This window comes from Pezoporus wallicus, unplaced genomic scaffold (assembly GCF_028554395.1).
Source record: "Pezoporus wallicus isolate ANWC-B61680 ecotype Strahan unplaced genomic scaffold, APGP_CSIRO_Pwel_v1 contig_2908, whole genome shotgun sequence".
Lineage (NCBI taxonomy): Eukaryota > Metazoa > Chordata > Aves > Psittaciformes > Psittacidae > Pezoporus > Pezoporus wallicus.
In genome coordinates, this window is record NW_026642179.1 from 8,038,729 (window position 1) to 8,057,516 (window position 18,788).

General features: G+C 39.0%; 1 protein-coding gene across 5 annotated transcripts in view; it reads right to left on the minus strand.

The window, feature by feature from the left end:
- Positions 1–18,788, minus strand: part of DGKI (diacylglycerol kinase iota) — a 206,020-nt gene that overhangs the window by 81,586 nt on the left and 105,646 nt on the right. For all 5 annotated transcript variants that reach the window (XM_057427931.1, XM_057427929.1, XM_057427930.1 and 2 more), the window contains 11 exons: positions 18,201–18,296; positions 16,373–16,455; positions 15,223–15,287; positions 11,648–11,757; positions 10,951–11,088; positions 9,813–9,891; positions 6,336–6,391; positions 5,529–5,591; positions 5,234–5,307; positions 3,833–3,944; positions 1,349–1,548 (listed from right to left, as the gene is read on the minus strand). In XM_057427931.1, coding sequence (XP_057283914.1) covers positions 1,349–1,548; positions 3,833–3,944; positions 5,234–5,307; positions 5,529–5,591; positions 6,336–6,391; positions 9,813–9,891; positions 10,951–11,088; positions 11,648–11,757; positions 15,223–15,287; positions 16,373–16,455; positions 18,201–18,296 — 1,076 coding nt within the window. The remainder of the gene's footprint in view (positions 1–1,348; positions 1,549–3,832; positions 3,945–5,233; positions 5,308–5,528; positions 5,592–6,335; positions 6,392–9,812; positions 9,892–10,950; positions 11,089–11,647; positions 11,758–15,222; positions 15,288–16,372; positions 16,456–18,200; positions 18,297–18,788) is intronic.

An 18,788-nucleotide genomic window follows, 5' to 3' on the forward strand; every position in this document is an offset into this window, starting at 1 on the left:
ATACCCACACATATGTAGACATAGATATAAATATACACACATACCATTTCCAATACATGAAGATGAGACTACAGTTCCCAACAGATCATTTGTATTTTCCCAAAATGAAAGTCTGCAGCTAAATCAAAGGACTCTGACAGCAGCAGTCTACCATAGCACATTTAAATCAAGCTAAAACAGAAAAATATCCTTTTGACAACTGGTATATACTATGAATCTGTATTTTCCTACCACGTTTTAAATTCAAACCTCAAAATCCAAGCCTAACCATGCTCATAATCAGATTGAAACACTAGAAATTTTCTTTTTATATTTGCATTAGTCTCCCTCAGTGTAGCAAAAGATGCCGAGGATTGCTCTCTGCTTAATTCTGGCTTTCGCAAATGATTAAGTCATTGTGGTTGGATGAAATTGGTCATTGCTGCCCACAGGCAAGTGTCTGCTATTCTTCGTGGCTCAAGAGAGATGAATATACCTTATGTATTTTCCAGGAAAATAGGAATTGCACATTAGAGATACGGGCTTTACCGAAACTTAAAGCATTACTCTCAGTAAGAGAACACAGAGTGCTAAATTGAAAAGGAAGGCACTGAAAGCAACCAGGGAGGCTTTGATTACACAAACAGATTGACAATCAGTAGGTGACAAGAAGCTCTAAAGGGCTGGAGTCAGAGTTTGAAATGAAGCAATACCTTCCACTAAACAATACTGTTGAAAGACACAGGCAACATGAAGTGAGCCTGAGACCTTTCCGTTTTTTTCCAGGTACATAAGTTAGTCCAATGAACTACATTATATCTCATCATAAACCTTGCCTCACCATTATATCTGCAAGAGCAAAATCCTCCACCTACCTTCCCAGAAAAAGTAAAACAGTGTATGGATGTTTGAATGAAATGAGGATCCTTGACCACTTTCGGTCTGTAGTTCAGTATCTTTGCATAAGGGACAAACTAGATTTCGACAATTTGTTACGGGGTCTCCAATGGAGCTTAAAATGCAGATCAATAAAGTTGAGAAAATTAATCAAAAGAACTTCCAGGGCAAATAACATACATATGCAGGACTGTCAGAAGCTAAGAAGCAGACTACTGAGCCTGCACAAACTTCTATAAATAAATAACTGAAAGGTACAACACCTTTCTAAAAGCAAGACAGAGGGTAACCCAGAAGATAAAAGAATAAAAGAAAATCAGGTATTTACAATACAGTGGAAAGGGAGTTCAGAGATCAGAGAGACTATTTTTTTTTTTAATGCACTGCAAGTCCAGTACATGCAAAATCCATGACCAAATATGCTGCCACAAACAGGCCTCCTGCCATTAGGACATGCACATATCCAACTCACTCATTCAGCAAAGGCATAGATGTTCTCCTCTTGCTTTTTTGCACCATGTTGGCTTGGTTCCTTAAGGAAATCCGAATGAGTGAGGGAGCCAATCGACATGGTTCACCATCCACTTGCATGGGGATAGATTTGTATGTTAAAAGTGTCACCTCACGGCACTGATGCAACCTCTCTCCATGACCACCCACCTGGAGAGCAGCCTGCAAAAGAACAAAAAATAAGAAAACAGTTCAACAAACAGGAAAGAAAAGAAAAAATACCTCAGAACAAATAGTTGAGGCAGTTAATAAATCCAAAATGCAGTTCTACTGACAACATCCATTACACGGTGTTCCATGCATGAAGCATTCTAACAAAGCACAATGAATGTATTTTCCCTTAAGATTTGTAAAGTAGTACTTAAAATTTCACAAAGAAAAGTGGTGGGCAGCAAACATGTCTAATCATACACACCGAACATCTCATCACATACACACACACATGTGCATGCGCAAATGAATACCTGTGTTCATCCTTAAAGGTTTCAATTTGTTTTGGTTAGTTTGTGTGTTTTTTCACTAACAGTAATGTTACTAATTATTTGCTCCTTAAAACAAGAACCCTAATCAAGTACATCTGCAAGACAGAAAAATGGTTTTCCCTTCCTGAACAGAACAGAGTCCTTAATGTGAATTAGATGAATTTAAAATCATTATCATGAAAGCTTACACAGCAACTCAACCTCGAGACTAGAGAGGCTGAGAAGAGCAAGCAGAAGGACTTCATTAAAACAAATAAATGTTCAAGAATTCATTTGGAAGAAATGAAACAAGGAGAGCAATAAGCAGATCCTTCAAGTTGTAGGCAGACGTTTGAGCAGAAATGTATTTTTTTAATTAGTATGACTATTATGTGAGTATTAACTCTCATTTCCCAACCAGATGCAGAAAAAAAAAAATCCTTTATTAACGGAGAACAGCCTAAATACAAGACCTTAATCCTGCTCTCTGCTTAATATAATGGATCGACTGACAATATGATCAATAATATTCATAATAAATACTTCTTATAAAGTGCCTCTTTTCCTTGGTCTCACAGACCTTTCTGTTTATGACCAAGCACATCTGGAAGACATATAGAGCAAGTTAGAATTACATTAATAGTCTAGGGTTACAATGGTTCCTCAGCATCACAGCCAATGCAGACTTGTAGACCCTCAATTCTGAGCTGGGTTTCCTTTAGAGAGAAACAGCAGCTCAAAGGGCCCTACCACTTAAATCAGTCCCGATTAAATTTGTTATTAGCTTTTGAGATCACTCAAGCCACTGCAAGTAGTTAGAGTCACATTAGTGGCAAACCTAAAAGGTCTTCCAACTGAAAACTGACGGTACATGATAAATAGTACATTTGCCAGCATTTTCAAAGCATACACTAGAATCTTCACAAATGAACTAATAAAGGTTCATTCCACAAGATCTATTAAGATAACAAAATTTTTTCTTACTTGTGGCTTATTTCCTGAATCCATTAGATTCAACGAAAAAGAGAGGTCAAGATTGCTGATAAAGACCACCGTTTACTTTTGCTTACTTTGAAGATTAGATTTGTCTTAATTTTGCTTTGAGGAAAAAAAAAAACATTGTCATGGGTATTAACTGAAAGTGATATGCTCTGAGGTCAGGTCACACAACAAATCAGTGTGTGAGTTTAGTGAAAACAGGCTTATCCATGTTGATTTTAACTTAGTCCACACAAGACATAGCGGCAACAAAGACCTAGAAGCGTGAATTTAAACATGATCTATACAACCTGCCAGGAGGCCCAATTATGTGCCTTCTGCTGACTACACTAAGTTCAATCTGCAGGGCCTTTAATAGATTAATGATAGGACAAGTATAAATATCAACTCCCTGTCTTTAATCACCCTCTGAAGAGATTGTCACTGTGTTTGACACTGTGATAGAAGGACACTAGGGTATTTACAGTGAGATTGCTTTATGGTAACTCAGCTTTAAATCCACTTTAAGGGCAGCATTGACAGAAAATGCACTGACAAAATTGTTAGTTGAATTTTCTTTCTCTATCAGAACAAAAAGGAGAGAAAACATTTTTGTCAGAAATATTAAAAAAAAGAAAAACAAAAGAAAAACCAAAAACCCCAACCTTTTAAGCCATAGATAGAAATATACAAAAAATAAACATAAACAGCAGTAATTATGTGATCATAGAACATTGCCACAATAAAAACATGTCTGCATGCTGTTTTTTCTGCAATAAACCTGCCATTTAACTTGGGAGCAATGCACATGCAAATTAGCCATGTTTTGCAAATATATTTTTATTCTTAAATCCCACTTCTTTTGTTAGAAAACTACAATTTGTCTCCTTCATTTAACAGCAGAGCATGTTTTGGCCTTGGCTGAATATGTGGAATCATGGCGGCTTGCACTCTGTAGCACAGCCCCCAGAATTCACTGTGTCTGGAAGCACGTGCAACGTACTCACCAGTGAGGCCATGGTGAACCCAATGACTTCAATGTAGCCATCATCATGGCGCTGAGGCTCAAAGTCTCTGTGATCTCCAGGGTTTCCCCAGGGCATTGTGCCAGCGCAATACCTACAGAAAGAGGTTTGGAAAGCAAGATCTGAGAAAGAAGTTTGCCCTGAGGTGCCCTGACTAGCAACCTGACTACTAGCCTGTTCTGCTATCCTCCAGAATTATCCAGACATACATTCCAGGATTCAGTTCAGGAACAATTAAAAGTTATGTGACAAGGGCTGGACAAAAGGGAAAACCTGCCTCTTGTTTCCAAGCTGGTATGACATCCATGAATGTATCCATCATAACCTTTAGCATGTTCCTCTGTGAGAGGAAAATGGGGAAAAAACAGGAAATAGGTAACAACAGCAGCAGCAATTATTTTCTCCCAGCTTGCTTTGCTTTCTGTAGATGAGCTGTTAAGCCAGAAAACTGATTAGCCCCTCTGCTAGGCAGGCATGGGGCTGCAGCAGCGTCTCCAGCCTTGGAGCTTTATTTCTTCTCTCTCTACCATTAAAGAACAGATGCAAAAGTGATCTGAGAGTGATAGAATGGAGAACTTTGGAAAGGAGATAGAAGCCTGCAGTAAGGGAACTGCAGGACTAAAAACATCAAACGCTTTGGACTTCATGTGGAGCAAAGTGGTAGGTTGTTTAAAGCAGTGATCTCCAAAGCAGGATGAACATACCACAAGGAGTGTAAGAAAAAAGTATACAACTGACACGACAATTAGGGTGAAGAAAATAGTGTTTGTACTTTTAATAAATAAGAAAAACACTAAAATAGTGTTTGTTCCATTTTTATCACATCCTTTCTTAATCTTTTGTGTATGTTTTATAATGTATGTAATATATTAGTACAGCTTTTATAAATAAATATACATATATTGGGATGGTGCTAAAAAATATTTTACTGATAGGGATACACAGTCAAAACCAGTTTTCAGACTATGCTCTAGATAGCAGGAGATAGACAACTTTTAAAAATACACCTATATTTCTATTTGGGACACCTTCTAACATGCTAAAACCATCATTTCTTTCAACAGCTCAGTGTTCCTTTACTAGAAAATTATTGATTCTTCCCCTCCTGCCTTCCCTGCTTTCCAGCCTTTTTCCACACTTTGCTTCTGATTAAGCAAAAGCCCAGGCAGTTTTACTATCTTGTTTGCAGGTTAGGCGCACAACTTTTGAAAGTTTGTTTGCCAATCACTTCTACTACCTCTGTATCAGAATATTCAACTTTGCTAACTAAAAATATTATAAACACCTAGCTCTTGAGTTGGCAGCACAGTGGCAATACATTTCCTGCACATTGACCCAGTCTAGAATAACTTGTAAGTAAGCAAGCATCTGTCTTGAACTTACCTGGGTATGTTTAAAAACACTATACACTGGAACTTCAGCTCCTGGATCTTTGGAGTCAGGTCTGTACCATCACACTACAAAGCCAAAGTGACAGAGCACAGAGAAATTGCTGAATGGAGCCACAGACAAGAGAAGTGTTGCTGCTTTGTAACAACTTTCCCAAGACTTTCCTTGGAATGTGTTGCAAATGTCATGCTCAAAACTGAAAAGTAACAGAGCCATTAAACTCTCACCTCACTCTCTCTCCATTCCTCCCCTCTTCCCACAATATTAGGACACAATTTCTTATACTTACCACAACTTTAACATGCTTGGATAAATCTCTTGAGCTTCTTTGCAGAAAGTCTGTAAAGGCTGCCTGCAACAGAAAAAAAGTGCAGGAATTTTCATTAGCACTTTCTCTCTTCTCTTTCCTTATTTCTCATTCCACCACAGAGCTAATTACCAAAATGCCATTCCTTTGATGTAAATTCTTGCTCACATATTTGTTTCCATATTTAAGGTACATGAGTACAGTGGGAGTCATCATCCAGAAAGACATTCTACATCATGCATTATCAAATCAGTGTTTCTCTCAACTGCATTTTAGAATAAAGTTTTGTCAATGTACCTCCTAAATGCAGAAGTGGGTAATTTTATTTCATTTTCATAATTAATTATGAATATTAATCACTCAAAATAGCTGATCTCAGACTTCCACTCCCCGTGACCATATATCCAAGACTACTCCTCAAAGCTACAAAGATATAAGCCAACACTTAGGGAATTTCTCTAGGAAAGTCAATCACAATGTGCTTTCCAAACCCTAAAAAAGGCAGACTGGCTTGTCGAGAATCTTACGAGTCAGAAGCAGATGGACCAAGACATAACCAGCACCATGTCCAAAGAAGTGGCACTTGCTAAGCTCTGTAAAGAAACAGTGCTTCAGGCACTTTTCAACAGACACGTGCATGGCATTGCCTGAAGCAGTATATATGCATTTTAAATTGCAACAGGCAAAAGGAATTGGCATGGGCTTGTGATGTGAGAAAGGAAGGGGAAATGTACTTAAGAAAACATCTGACCAACTAAGCATCATTCTGTAAGACGAATCACAACTCACCCCTGCATAAAACATTTTATTTCTAAATCGGCTGTTGAATTTCTCTGGATTTGCTTCTGTGAAAGGATAAAAAGGAAAAATAAATACACCCTAATAAAACAAGTAGATCCCATTGTACCTTCACATTCCCTGCTAGCCCTCAACTATCAGATATCTTCTCCTTGAGTAAATACTTACAGGCAGTGATTAAATCGCCTCTTAGCCTTCCTTCCAATAAGCTAAATGGATCTCCTTTAATCTCCCAGTATAAGGCACATTTCCCAGAATACAGGTCACTCTTGTTCCTTCTTGGAAACTGATTTCCTAGTCTGTGGCATGCAGAGATTTCAGAAGCAGCCCTTCTGACACCATATTCAGTAGCAGTACCAACCACATACACATATTTAGTGAAACTATTCTCTAGTGGTAACTATTCTCTAGCCAGTGAAATCATCTGACTATCAAGATTGTTCTGGCTAAAACATCACACTGGTGTGAACACTTCCAAATTACTACTTCTCAAACGATCACTTAGAACAATGCTTCTAGTTCTCCTTGAAGTCACTACATCTCACAGTATGAAGCTCCATTTTGTAAGAGTTACTTTATGTTTCTTGTTTGATTGTTTACCCTGCTACTGTATCACCCATTTGCTGTGTCACAGTCAAGAGCCACCTGTTCTTCAAACAATTAATTTAACCTCATAAGTAAATCTCAGCTCCCTTACTGAGCTGACAGCTCTTCACAAAAAGTCTCAACACCCCATGTAAGAAGCAGGAGGATCCCGAAGGCTCAGTGCTGCACATCCACTGATGTGGCTATACCTGATGGCTCTGGGCAGCAGCCACCAGAGCACTGGCTTTTACATGGAAAAATGCAACAAATACTGACCTGAACCAAACCCCCACCTTAGAGCAGAAAAGGAGTCTTTCTGAGGTCAGGGACTGAACAAAAACACACTGAATTTTACTTTTGACGTAGCAGATGAGCATGAGTAGGGAGAAGGAAGTCTTTCTGTGATGTGGAATAAAGCCTAAAGTTGATTAGAGTGCAACTTTAATTGTAGAAGTAAATAACTGACTGCATATCCAAGGCTCACTCCGTTCTCATCACTCTAACCCTAATCCCTAACCCAGGGATTAGGAAATGAAACGTTAGACTGTGGGTGTCTGTAGGGGAGTAGATGTCTAGGTGTCCTGCAAGTGAACAATCCTGTATGCCAAGGGATCAAACAGCATGTCAACAGGGATAAAGTAAACCATCTTCCCTGCTCCACCAAAGCATAAGGATAACAAGGGATGAAACTGGAAAGAGTTTTTACCCAGAACACTTCCTGAAGAAGCAGAGCTAAATATGTTTGGCTTTGAGCCAAGCCTCAAGGCACAATCTGATTAGTCACAAGAAAAGTGTAAAGGTTGCCATGGAAAAGGTCATGTTAATGTACAGGTTCCTCTGAGATATCACAATCCCTGCTTATTCCAAATATAACAATTGACCAATCTATATTGTTTAAAGTGCCATGACAGGCTGAGAGTTGAATTTCATTTAATTTGGTTTAGCGAGGCAATGGGGGCATGGTGCTTGTTTTAATACTATATGTGATTACAACAGCTCAACATAAGCAACCACATACAACCATTAATCTTAATGGACCAAGTGCTACAGCTGTGAAAGTGCTTTAAGTTTTGCTGAAGTTTCTATGGATTCTCATAAATTGCAAATGAGATCAGAAGCTGTTTTGCACTGCTTAATTCATAGAATCACAGAGTAGTTTTGTTTGGAAGTGACTTTTAAAAGTCATCTAGTCCAACCCCCCTGCAGTGAGCAGGGACATCTTCAACTAGATCAGGTTATTCAAAGCCCTGTCCAATCTGACTTTGAATGTTGGCAGGGACAGGACATCTACCACCTATCGGGGCAACCTGTGCCAGTGATTCACACCACCCATCACAAACAAAAATTCTTCCTTATGTCTAGTCTGAATATACCTTCTTTTATTTTAACGCCATTACTCCTTTCCTATCACAACAGGCCCTACTAAAAAGACTGTCCCCATCTTATAACCCCCTTTTAAGTATACGAAAGCCACAATAAGGTCTTCCCAGAGCCTTCCCTTCTCCAGGCTGAACAACCCCAATTCCACGTGAAAAACAACATAACCCACACACCAGTAACACCTTCAAGGCTATAAGCTTTTCTCTCCTAATATACATAGAACTTGCTTTGTATATTTTAGTATTTGAGAAGGTAAGAAAGACCAGCAGTAATGACTTGTCAGAGTAGGCACTAGGGCTATGAAAAGCTCCTGGCCACACATACCCACTCACAGGAACATAGCTTGCTCTGCCAAGTATTTTTTTTTTTGTTACCTATTTTTTTTTTTGTTACCCATGTAAATGTTTAAAACACTGTCATCCCTGGAATAACATATATTCTTTATAAGGCTCCATAAATTCATTATTAAATAGTGTCTCCAGTAAGTGAGTAAGTAGCCATGCATTTCATCTATACAGTATTTTCACAGTCACATTAGCAATGCATACTGATATGCATTCATAAGAAAATGCATACAGCTGTCATCAATTCATTCCTGTGCCCTTTTGTGGCCCTTCATTATGATTCCTAAGCTTGACGCAGTCTTAAGCATTATAAAATATGCATTAGCTCATTCCATCCTGCTCTTTATTTAGCATGGCATTAGAGTGCTACTTTTTCATCTTGAAATGACACTGATAGCATGAAACTGAAGAGAGGCTGATCCAGAAAAAATACCTGCATATGAAGCTGAAATAACCAAAAGCTGAACACAAGCAATTGAACAGGGTCTGTTTATATAACCATGCTTGCCTGAACTACAGTACCCATCAGTCCAAAGCCCACCTGTTTAAGCCACATTTGGATCTGTTTGGGGTGATATAACTGCCATCGGCAAGGGGACAAACAAGATGCTACAACAGCTCAAATTCCTGACAGTTTTGTGGACATTAAAACCTTTCACTTGCAAAGACACGCTTTGGGTCTGTACCAAATCTAATGATATTATGCTATATTCATACATGGGTAACAGCTGTTCAGTTTGAAAACGCAATTATCCTCCTGCTACTTCCACAGTCTAGCAGATTTTCTCCTCCCTCCACCTCCACACTTGCACCTGACTTACATTTGTTTTTCTTTCTGCTCTTACTCTGACACTTCTGCATTAGCATCAACTTCTTTTATAACTGTACTTGGTATACATAACTTTGAAGAGCTCCCCTTTTAGCTCTTTTGCACCAGTGGATGCTATTTTTCCTTGCACTTTTTTTTCATTCTAAAAACATTAAGTCACTTGGAAATTCATAGTACGATCTCTTCCTTTCTACTTGTGTGTACCTTAGGTTTTTATGTTCCATATTTCCTTCTGAATTGCAAGAACAAGATGTTGAGTGGAACCCTATTTGTAATTCATAAAATAAATGCCCATTCCCAAGGCTAAGGACATAAAAAAGTTTCTATTACCTCTAGATTCATGGAATTCTAGTGTAACATGTGCATCGAATCCAAGGCTGAAGTAATTATTGAAGACACTGAGAGGAAGCTGTAATCAGATAAAAAAAAGATATATAAAAATAACATGAATTAAACATTCCGTGACACATGAGGAATTAACTACTTTAAGCCTGGCATCTCATGAAAACCTACAAAGAAGAAAGTGGAACATATCAGGGAAACGTATGCAGAAGGCTGCTCTGAAGGTTAGTAATGGCTTGTGGAAGAGGATCACATACAGAAACCCAAAGAACACACAGTGCTTTATGATCATATATGTATCTCTGTAAACCCATCAAAGGATTCCTTATGTTGTTATTGAGGTTTCCCATAATGCTGCTCCACTTAACATGTCAATACAAAGGTTTTCCTAATTGCTGGCACTTCAAACTCAGCATGTCTAATGAAACTCAAGCCACGTTCTTCCTGCCCCTATGTAACTAGGAGCAACACAAGTCCCAGACAAGAAGCCCTTATCCTATTCAGGATGCATGGGGCAGGGAAGCACATATCTGCCCCCTTCATCATTACACATGCCCAGCAGGGCTACAGAGAGAGAACAGTAGCATCTGATAGATAAGCTGGAAATTACAACTTAAGAGGAAAATGGTTCACAGAATAATATTTTATGATCCTAACACTTTCAACAGCTCCAGTCCAAATGACACACTACTATAAATGTGACCACCACACAATTTTCCCAGTCTTCAACTATCAAGATACACTAGTGGAATAAAATTCTACATCCTGTTTTTAGCTTTGTCTGATTTAGGGATGGGTGGTAGTCACACAGTTGCATCTCCTGCCACCCCAGGTAAACCAGAGAAAAAACAATGACCTTTCAGATAAAATGCTAGGAATTATTTTCCAGGATTTAATTCTTGAGATAAATGCTCAATGGCTGGGAGCTTAAGACAACAAATGGATGGTTGATGTAAACTATATTTTGCTCACCTCTGGAAGGACTGACACATGAGAACTGCAAAAGGAAGAGATTCAACTAGAGAATTAAAAAGTTTAAGAGCTTCCCCATACATGCAGCTTACAGCGTAACCAAAAGATGTTCTCAAGCATCCTACAAACTCTGTGGGAAAAAGGAGGTGCTAACCTTGCGTGCCCCATCCTCCAGCTCATCCTGTGGCAAATCTGGGTTGCGCTCAACCTGAAGATTCCAGCGGTCCAGCTGGACAATGGTCCCATCTTCTACATGGCACAGGATCTTGGACACTGGCTCATCTGTATAACCCTAACAGCAGAGTATCAGCCATGGAGAGTGAAAGCAAAGAAAGTCACTCACCAATTACCTCCCTCTTTCACACAGGCCTAAAACACCAGACCAAACGTTCCTAAGAGCTTCTCAAAATATTGCTAAATTTTGATATACCAAGTGTTTTAACAAGCTGCTGCCTGGGTACACAAGTCTTGGGCAGGCAAAGCAAGGTTATAAGGAGAGGAATTCAAAGTGTACTTGTCATGACTGCAATACTTCCAGTCATGTAGTTAAGGATAAATACAGAGAAATAAAATGTAAACTATATTTAAATTAGAAGCCTGCATATCCTCCTCATTACTTGGCCTGAAATATCAGACAGATACATCTATGTACCACATTCATTACAGCAAATAGGTCATTAGTAATTCAAGATCCCAGACTGGAAACTGAACCAAACCATTGTGCTTAATTGAAGCAGATCCTGAGCACAGCACTGCCTGCTCTTTAGTGAAAATGAAGTTCCACCCTACACAACTAAACCAGAGCAGCAAGTTCATAGCCCACATATAAGGGTACCCCAGTCAGCACTTACCCCACCCCAGTTGAGAGTGCGGGCAAGGTCATTCCCAGTGCCAAGTGGAAGGACAGCCACAGGAGGTGGGGGGCTGAGTTGCAGCTCATCGAGGATGGAGAGGATCCAGCCTACCTATAAAATGGGAAATGCAGAGGGCCATTAGTCAGGAAGATTAAAAGGGATGGAAGCGAGGGGGGAAAAAAAAAGGAAAAAGGAAAAAGAAAAAGAGAGACATAATCTGACGGCACCTCCTTTACAAAGATGATCAATTAAAATGAAAGGGAAAGGGGAAAATTACAATATCTGAAATTTAACTCCACAACTGCCCCATCCGAGGTTTCAATTTTTGGACAAAGGCACAGCAGTTTTCATGAAGCCCCTGTGCAAGCAGAAGCAATGGGATGTAGCCATCTTTAGCAGCACACAGAGATACTGAGGAAAGGGAGCACATAAGTTGCTTTTCTTAAGCAGGAAATGAAAACACACAGAATTACACCTAGTATCATAAGGCTGCCTAAATACTGCTCTGAAAAATACTGTATGTAAAAATGAGTGAAAGATAATATGGAGAATTCAATATAATTTTTTAAATTGCCATTCTGCCGAGGAAAACTAAACCTTTGACAATTGTTAAGAAAGAAAATGCGAGGCACACTGAAAATGGCATGGCATCAGAGAACGTGTCCTGGAATAGAGGGTCCAAATGAAGTCAAGCATGGACCTGCCCACAGGTGTCCCATTCCCCAAACAATAGACCTTAATGATGAATTATATGACTCAGTGCAAAGTACTTTTTATATATATACATATTCTTGCCATATGTATGTACCCGTATATATAAAATAAAAGACTAAAAAGCTGGAATAATAGAGAAAAATCTAATCCTCAAGGTTGATGGCTTTGGGTTGGAATAATGAATCCGGCCCTTTTGTATCACAAGCTATTAGTTATTTTAGAGAGCTGTTTCTCTCTCCTGACCCTTTTCTGGACTACACAAAATTTTCAAATAGAAATCTAGCCAGAAGGAACAAATTACTGTAAAATATTTCGGTTTCATTAAATTCCAAGAGGGGAAAGAATTGTTGCTGAAGATGTTATCAAACCTTTTATGACTAAAATTCTTGCTACAAGAAAATAAGACTATTTCATAAACTATTTCTCACCTTTAAAAGTCAATTACAAACTGTGAAAGAACCTGTGCTGCAATTTTAAATGAAGAATTAAGAAAAAAATAAACATAAAATGATAAAATCTATTTTTTTTCCTGATGCCAGTGTTCAAAGGTGCAGTCCCTACTACAAAAGATTTGAAATACAATTTCAAATAGATTCTTAACCCAAACTGGAATGGTCTTCACAAAAGGCATCCAGCCTAACATGGACATCGGGAATAACAGCTCAAATTTGAACTACATCAGATGGGGTAGCCTGATGGGTGTAGCAACCACCACAGTACCCAGTATTTTAGGACTGATCTTTCTACAAGTCTCTTGATGGAAAAATTTAATGTTGTATAAATAGCATTTATGAGACAGATATTTAATTATACTTATTGTCTAATTATTAAAACATTCATCTGAAATGTGATCTCATATTAGAGCTCATTGTCTGATAATAGTCATCTGAATTACAACTCATGAACTTGGATATTACCAAAAGGTACTTAAGCCTATCACAGGCCTCATAGTAGGACTAAGTCCTTAAGTGATTTTCAGAAGTAAGTAATCCTCTACCTTTCAAAATAATCTATCCTTCAGTATTAACAATGGGAGACAGAATAGAGTCTCAGCAGCTTCACCAGGGCCAGGACTTCCTGAAGAGTCCTTTGTCATTAGCTCTTTGTCATTGCCACTGACTTAATCCATACATCTGTGTGTGCCTCAGCCTCCCACTGGTACAGGTATCGTTATAATACCTACAATTTCTGTAAATGCTCTTAACTGATAAGCAGAAAATTCAGATTACTAATTTATAAGTACAACATTGCTATTTTACATGAGGTCATTTCTAAACCTTGCACACTGGTTTTCAATCACAGATGACATAGACTATCATTTGCCTGTAAACAGAAAGTTCCTGACTGATGTGAAAGCAAAGCTTTTCACTTATGCTGTCGAAAGGAAGAGCAAGCAGCTAATATGGAAAATATATGATAAGTTCTGGTTCACCTTAATATTGCAAGGTAACATCTGGTCTCACTGAATATTCATTAAGTCTATCTGAGCCAGATTTTTCATTTCTAGATGTAATGTCTTTGGGAATAACTAGATACTAATTTGCTTCAAACTGAGCGGCGGCAGAGGTAACGGTTGAGTGCTGGTTATACTACTGAGAAGGTGCTGCCACCTGTCGCTCATTCTGCTGAAAGGGAAAACAGGATGGTCAGATTCAGTGTAGTTGCATTAATTTCATTATTTTCATTTTCAAAATACATTTATATATTTTTTTTTCCTATTAAAATATTGGCTTTATCAGATGGAAGAAAAAGACTTTCAGAAACAGATTGAAACACTTACTTGCTCTTATGTCTCCTGCTAAAGCAATGCTTTGCTCGTTTCCCAAGGAAAGGTCACAATTCAGTAACACCTTATTTTCCCCGGTACCAGCAAGACAGTAATGTAATCATGGGGGTCTTTATTCACTCTTGCAGGGGAAACAGTGGTATGAATAACTCCTACAGCTGGGGGTTTAAAAGAAGCTAAGCAGAAACTATCCCCAGGAATTCAAGCAGAGATGGGCCAATGTTAGCTGTTCAGCTCTCTACAAACAACAGTTAAAAAATCCTCCCAGTGCTGTAAACATCTACCTATTGCCATCCTGGCCAGTCATTGCACCTTGCAAGCAGCAATGCATTTTCCTTACCATACTTACCATTATAGCTGTCATCTAACACATGTTTGAGAAAATGAGCTTCACAGAGATTAAAGGACAGTTTTCATATGCATTTAAGTACTCAGTGGCACAGACAGATTTACAAAGAGTAATGCAGTTATAATACCTCCATTACCACTCATGGCCTCCAGACCCTGTCTGCAACTGAAGGGGACTAAATCCTTTAAAGTTCTGACCCTATTTGCTTATCCAAGAACATGCAGGAATTCAGTAACAAATTAAAATACTGAATCTGGATCTTCCGGATCCCAGTCCAGTAGCATGACCAACATCCTCACAGACGCATTGTAAAGAGAGTGGAAAACTCACTTTCTTTAGGTACAGAGAATTATTTGACTGTACTCATGCATCATGGAGACTGTAACAGGAAGGAGCAGAAATTAAGATTCAATGCTTCCAAAAACTGACTTTACCTGCTAGCCCTCAGATCTTGTAAATAGTGAGAGGAAGCCAGCAAAGTTAGCCCTTATTTTCTTAAGCTGAACAGAATCTTCGTGCATAAAACAGGACTTCGAACATTAGGATCTGTCCCCTTCACTACACAGGTCAGGCCACACAGCAAATTTAAAAAGAAAAAAGTAGATTTCACAAACACGTGTTCTCTGGCTCTGCAGGCACCACAAGGTGGGAAACCCACAACTGCAAATGGCAAGGTATTTAATCACTTGGCTGATGACCACAGCGCTGCCAGGTGCTGGCCACCTACCGTCCCATCCCCACCGCAGGCCAGGATCCGCAGGTTTGGCACTTTTCTGTACAGCTCCAGCCTAGCCAGAGGAAGGAAAAAGGAAAAAAAGTCAGAACCATGAGGCAGGCACTTTTTTATGCATTTTGTGGAGTGACAGTTTAACTCACACTTAGTGCATTTTCAAATATTCTTTGCTAAGGATATGTATGGAGGCAGAAAAGTAAAATAATTAATAATTTAAAAAAACAACAAACAAAACCAATCTCAGCATTACAAAAAAATCTTGGCAGTGAGGAGACATCAGCAGGCAGCATAAGCACCAACCCAGCCTGAGCCCTGTGACTCACTTCACATCTTTACACACCCACAAAACCACGAGGACATGAAACCATGAGGCGCCCTCCTCCATGGTTAGGCAGCACCTCCTGAGAAGTATTGGCTCAGTTTAGCATGTCCCCATGCTAAACCTGAAAGGCCACATTCTCATGTTCCCTCTGGAGATGACAAAATCTTTCATTTTTCTTATCCTAAAGCAAACAAATACAGACATTGAGGTTTTTAAACAAAATTTAGTGTTCCTCATCAGGATTTGCTCAGCCACCATTTCTGAAGCATGCAGAACACGGCAGCTTCTTCAACTAGTAGGGTTTTTTTGAGGGGTGTTTTTGTTTCTGTTTTTTAACATCAGAGAAGGCAAGTACATCTAACAGAGGTTTCTCTGGATAGCTGATCTAAGATACCAACGAGAGAGTCAAAACAGCATCCGCGGAAGACATGTTCCTTCAGTTGCGTGAAAGAGAGGCTTAATGAAACATCTTCTAATGGAGGTGGCCCATTCAAATGTAGAGAGCTGAGTGACCAGATAACCTAATCCTCCTTTAATTCTATTATACAGCTCTGAAAACTCTATGTCTACCTTAAAACTTCTATACATCACGAAAGGAGCAGTAGTGGAGGTGTTTCTACAGTAATAAAAAACTTGAGTGTCTTGAATAGCAAATACTTGGACGTCTCGCATAAGCCACCACTGCAGCCCTCTTCCCCACTACCAAAACATGGATACACAAACCTCATACACAGTCTACTGGTCTACCTAAGCTAGACCTTTGCTCTTCTGATTAGAAAAGAATTATGGTCAGCAGTAGTGAAGGCTCAAGAACTTACGCATCTCTTGGCCCTTCCTGAGAGAGATCAAAGACCTGGCGTGGATTCAAATACCACATAAACATTTGGAGAACCTTTGTGCCCTGGGAAGAGAGGAAAATCAAAGGAAGGGAAATTGTGAATAGTTTCATGATTATTAGAAATAACAGTGTTCAGTATCCACTATATTTGTATTGCTTTTCTTTTTTTCAGCATTTTATAAAGCAACCATAGCCTAAAAAAAACCACCAAAGCTAGAAAGCAGCATAGCAGACAGCTGCTCTATAAAATAGCAGCCCACCAATCTGGGTAGGGTGCACATGCCTACATATTAACTAAATTTAACAACACATATCACTAATGGTTTATAAGAACAAGTATTTGGAGTCAGACCAAAGGTTCAGTTCTCACAGCAACCTTTTCTCCTGCCTCTCACCACCTGCAACAAGAAACCTTTGTTATCCCACACCACCTTTAGCCATCCATGACAGCAAGATGTTGAACAAGCTTGTGGGCAAAATCACCATCACATTGAACAGTGTCCTGCCCAGCATCCAAGCAATGAGACTGCTTTGACCTCCACCACCACTATGAACACTCATAACTGTAGCCCTTTACCATCTAATGAAGCAGGAGTCAAGTACTCTATGGGGCTACAGCTGCCCCAATGCTCCCCCACTCAGTGTAATGCGAAAAGCCTATTACCTAAAGATCTAATTTCTGCTTTCTCCAACTCTTGGGTTCATATTTCAGACACTCAATTTCTTTCCTTCATGTTCTGCCCAGACACAAAGTGGCAGGATTTCTCTCTAGCAGAAGAGGACCAAGAACTCTATGGGGGTTCAGACATGGCCTGGGGGTGCAAGTAAGGAATTTTCAATAGCTTGCCCTCCAGAAGAATGGTGCTTCTATCCAACACCTTCGCCTAAGTGGAGAATCAAGAATAGCAGTCAAAATGCCTAGGAAAATGTATAAGGACAGAGAAAATGAATGTGATGTTTGCTGTAGGTATTTTCCCAACCTCAGATACTTACAGTCCAGGGCTTTAGGAACCTTCAGGGTTTTCTCTTCCAAACCTCTCCTTCAGTCTATCTAAACTTTTAGAACACCCTATTGCAAGGAGGTTTTGTAGATGAACTACAAACTTTGAGAAGGACTAACTTGTTTCTTTGTTTTGAATCACAGTCTTCACACTTTCATTTGATATCCTCCCTAATTCTTCTAACAGAGGAGAAAATGAGCAGTGGCTATGCTAACTTACATGTTCTACAAGCCTTTATTATACCTCAATCTTTTCAACTAGGAGGCTCTGTTTATCAAAAAGTACTCAGATTATTCAAAATTCAAAACATGGCAGGGCTAAGCTTCAAAATAGTCACTTGGGTAAGGTTTAATTCCAAGAACCTTAAGAAAGAAATCTGCTGCATTTTAGTTACTGAAACTTGGTTCCCTATGTTACAAGAGCAGTAATGATTTTTTTTTTTAAATGTTGTAAGAACATGGCATTTCACATTCATTAATTTCATAAGGCTTTCCTAGTAAAATTAAATCACTTTTTAGATAAAAGTCTAAGACTTTATTGGCAACATAAATTTTCTGTAGAAAGATGAAGTCCTCTGAAAACCTCTGAACTACTAGTTTAGATTCCTTTCAACAATCTGAAGATAGGAACACATCTCCTCAAATACCCAAGTATCCATTCCATTTCCATGAAGCAGAAAGAGCATTAAACAAGGACCTCTTCTGGAGACTGCACAGTTTTTCCTACCTGACTGACCAGAAACTGGTCTTATTTACAATGAGTTGTTAAACAAAAACTTTGTGACCTGGATCCAGATGATGCTCTTACCTGATTCCCTCCACTTTTTGGATTGACAAAAACCAGCAGTGGCTTCATGAGCGGAGAGGAGATAGGCTTTATCACAAATGGCCGACCTTTGTTATCCTGAGAAACAGACACAAGCAACAGCTTTAGTATAAGCTATAAGTCTCCTTTAGTATAAGCTAAGTCTCCTGCACATAACATGTGCGGGAGACCTAACAGAGCTCTGACAAAGCTACCTCAGGTACTGGAAATAGTACAGTCATGTTAATGTGATGCACAGCTGGGACTAATTTATTTAGCTGGGACAACTGAGTAAGAACAGAAAAGGGGGAAAACATCTTTTCAACCCAGCCCAAAACTATTTTAAGATTTACACAATGTTATTTAAAAAAAAAAAAACAACAATAATTCACACAGCACTAATGTACAAGATAAAGCCCTATTTCTAATACCAAAAAAAAAAAAATTTCCAATGGGAAACAGAATAAGCTACTTATTTCATTAACTCCAAGTAACAGACAGGTTCTATCAGCATTTATCTGCAGATGATCTGCTCTTGAATTCTTGGCCTTACTGCCCTCCCATCTTTGAATAAATGCCACATGAAATGAG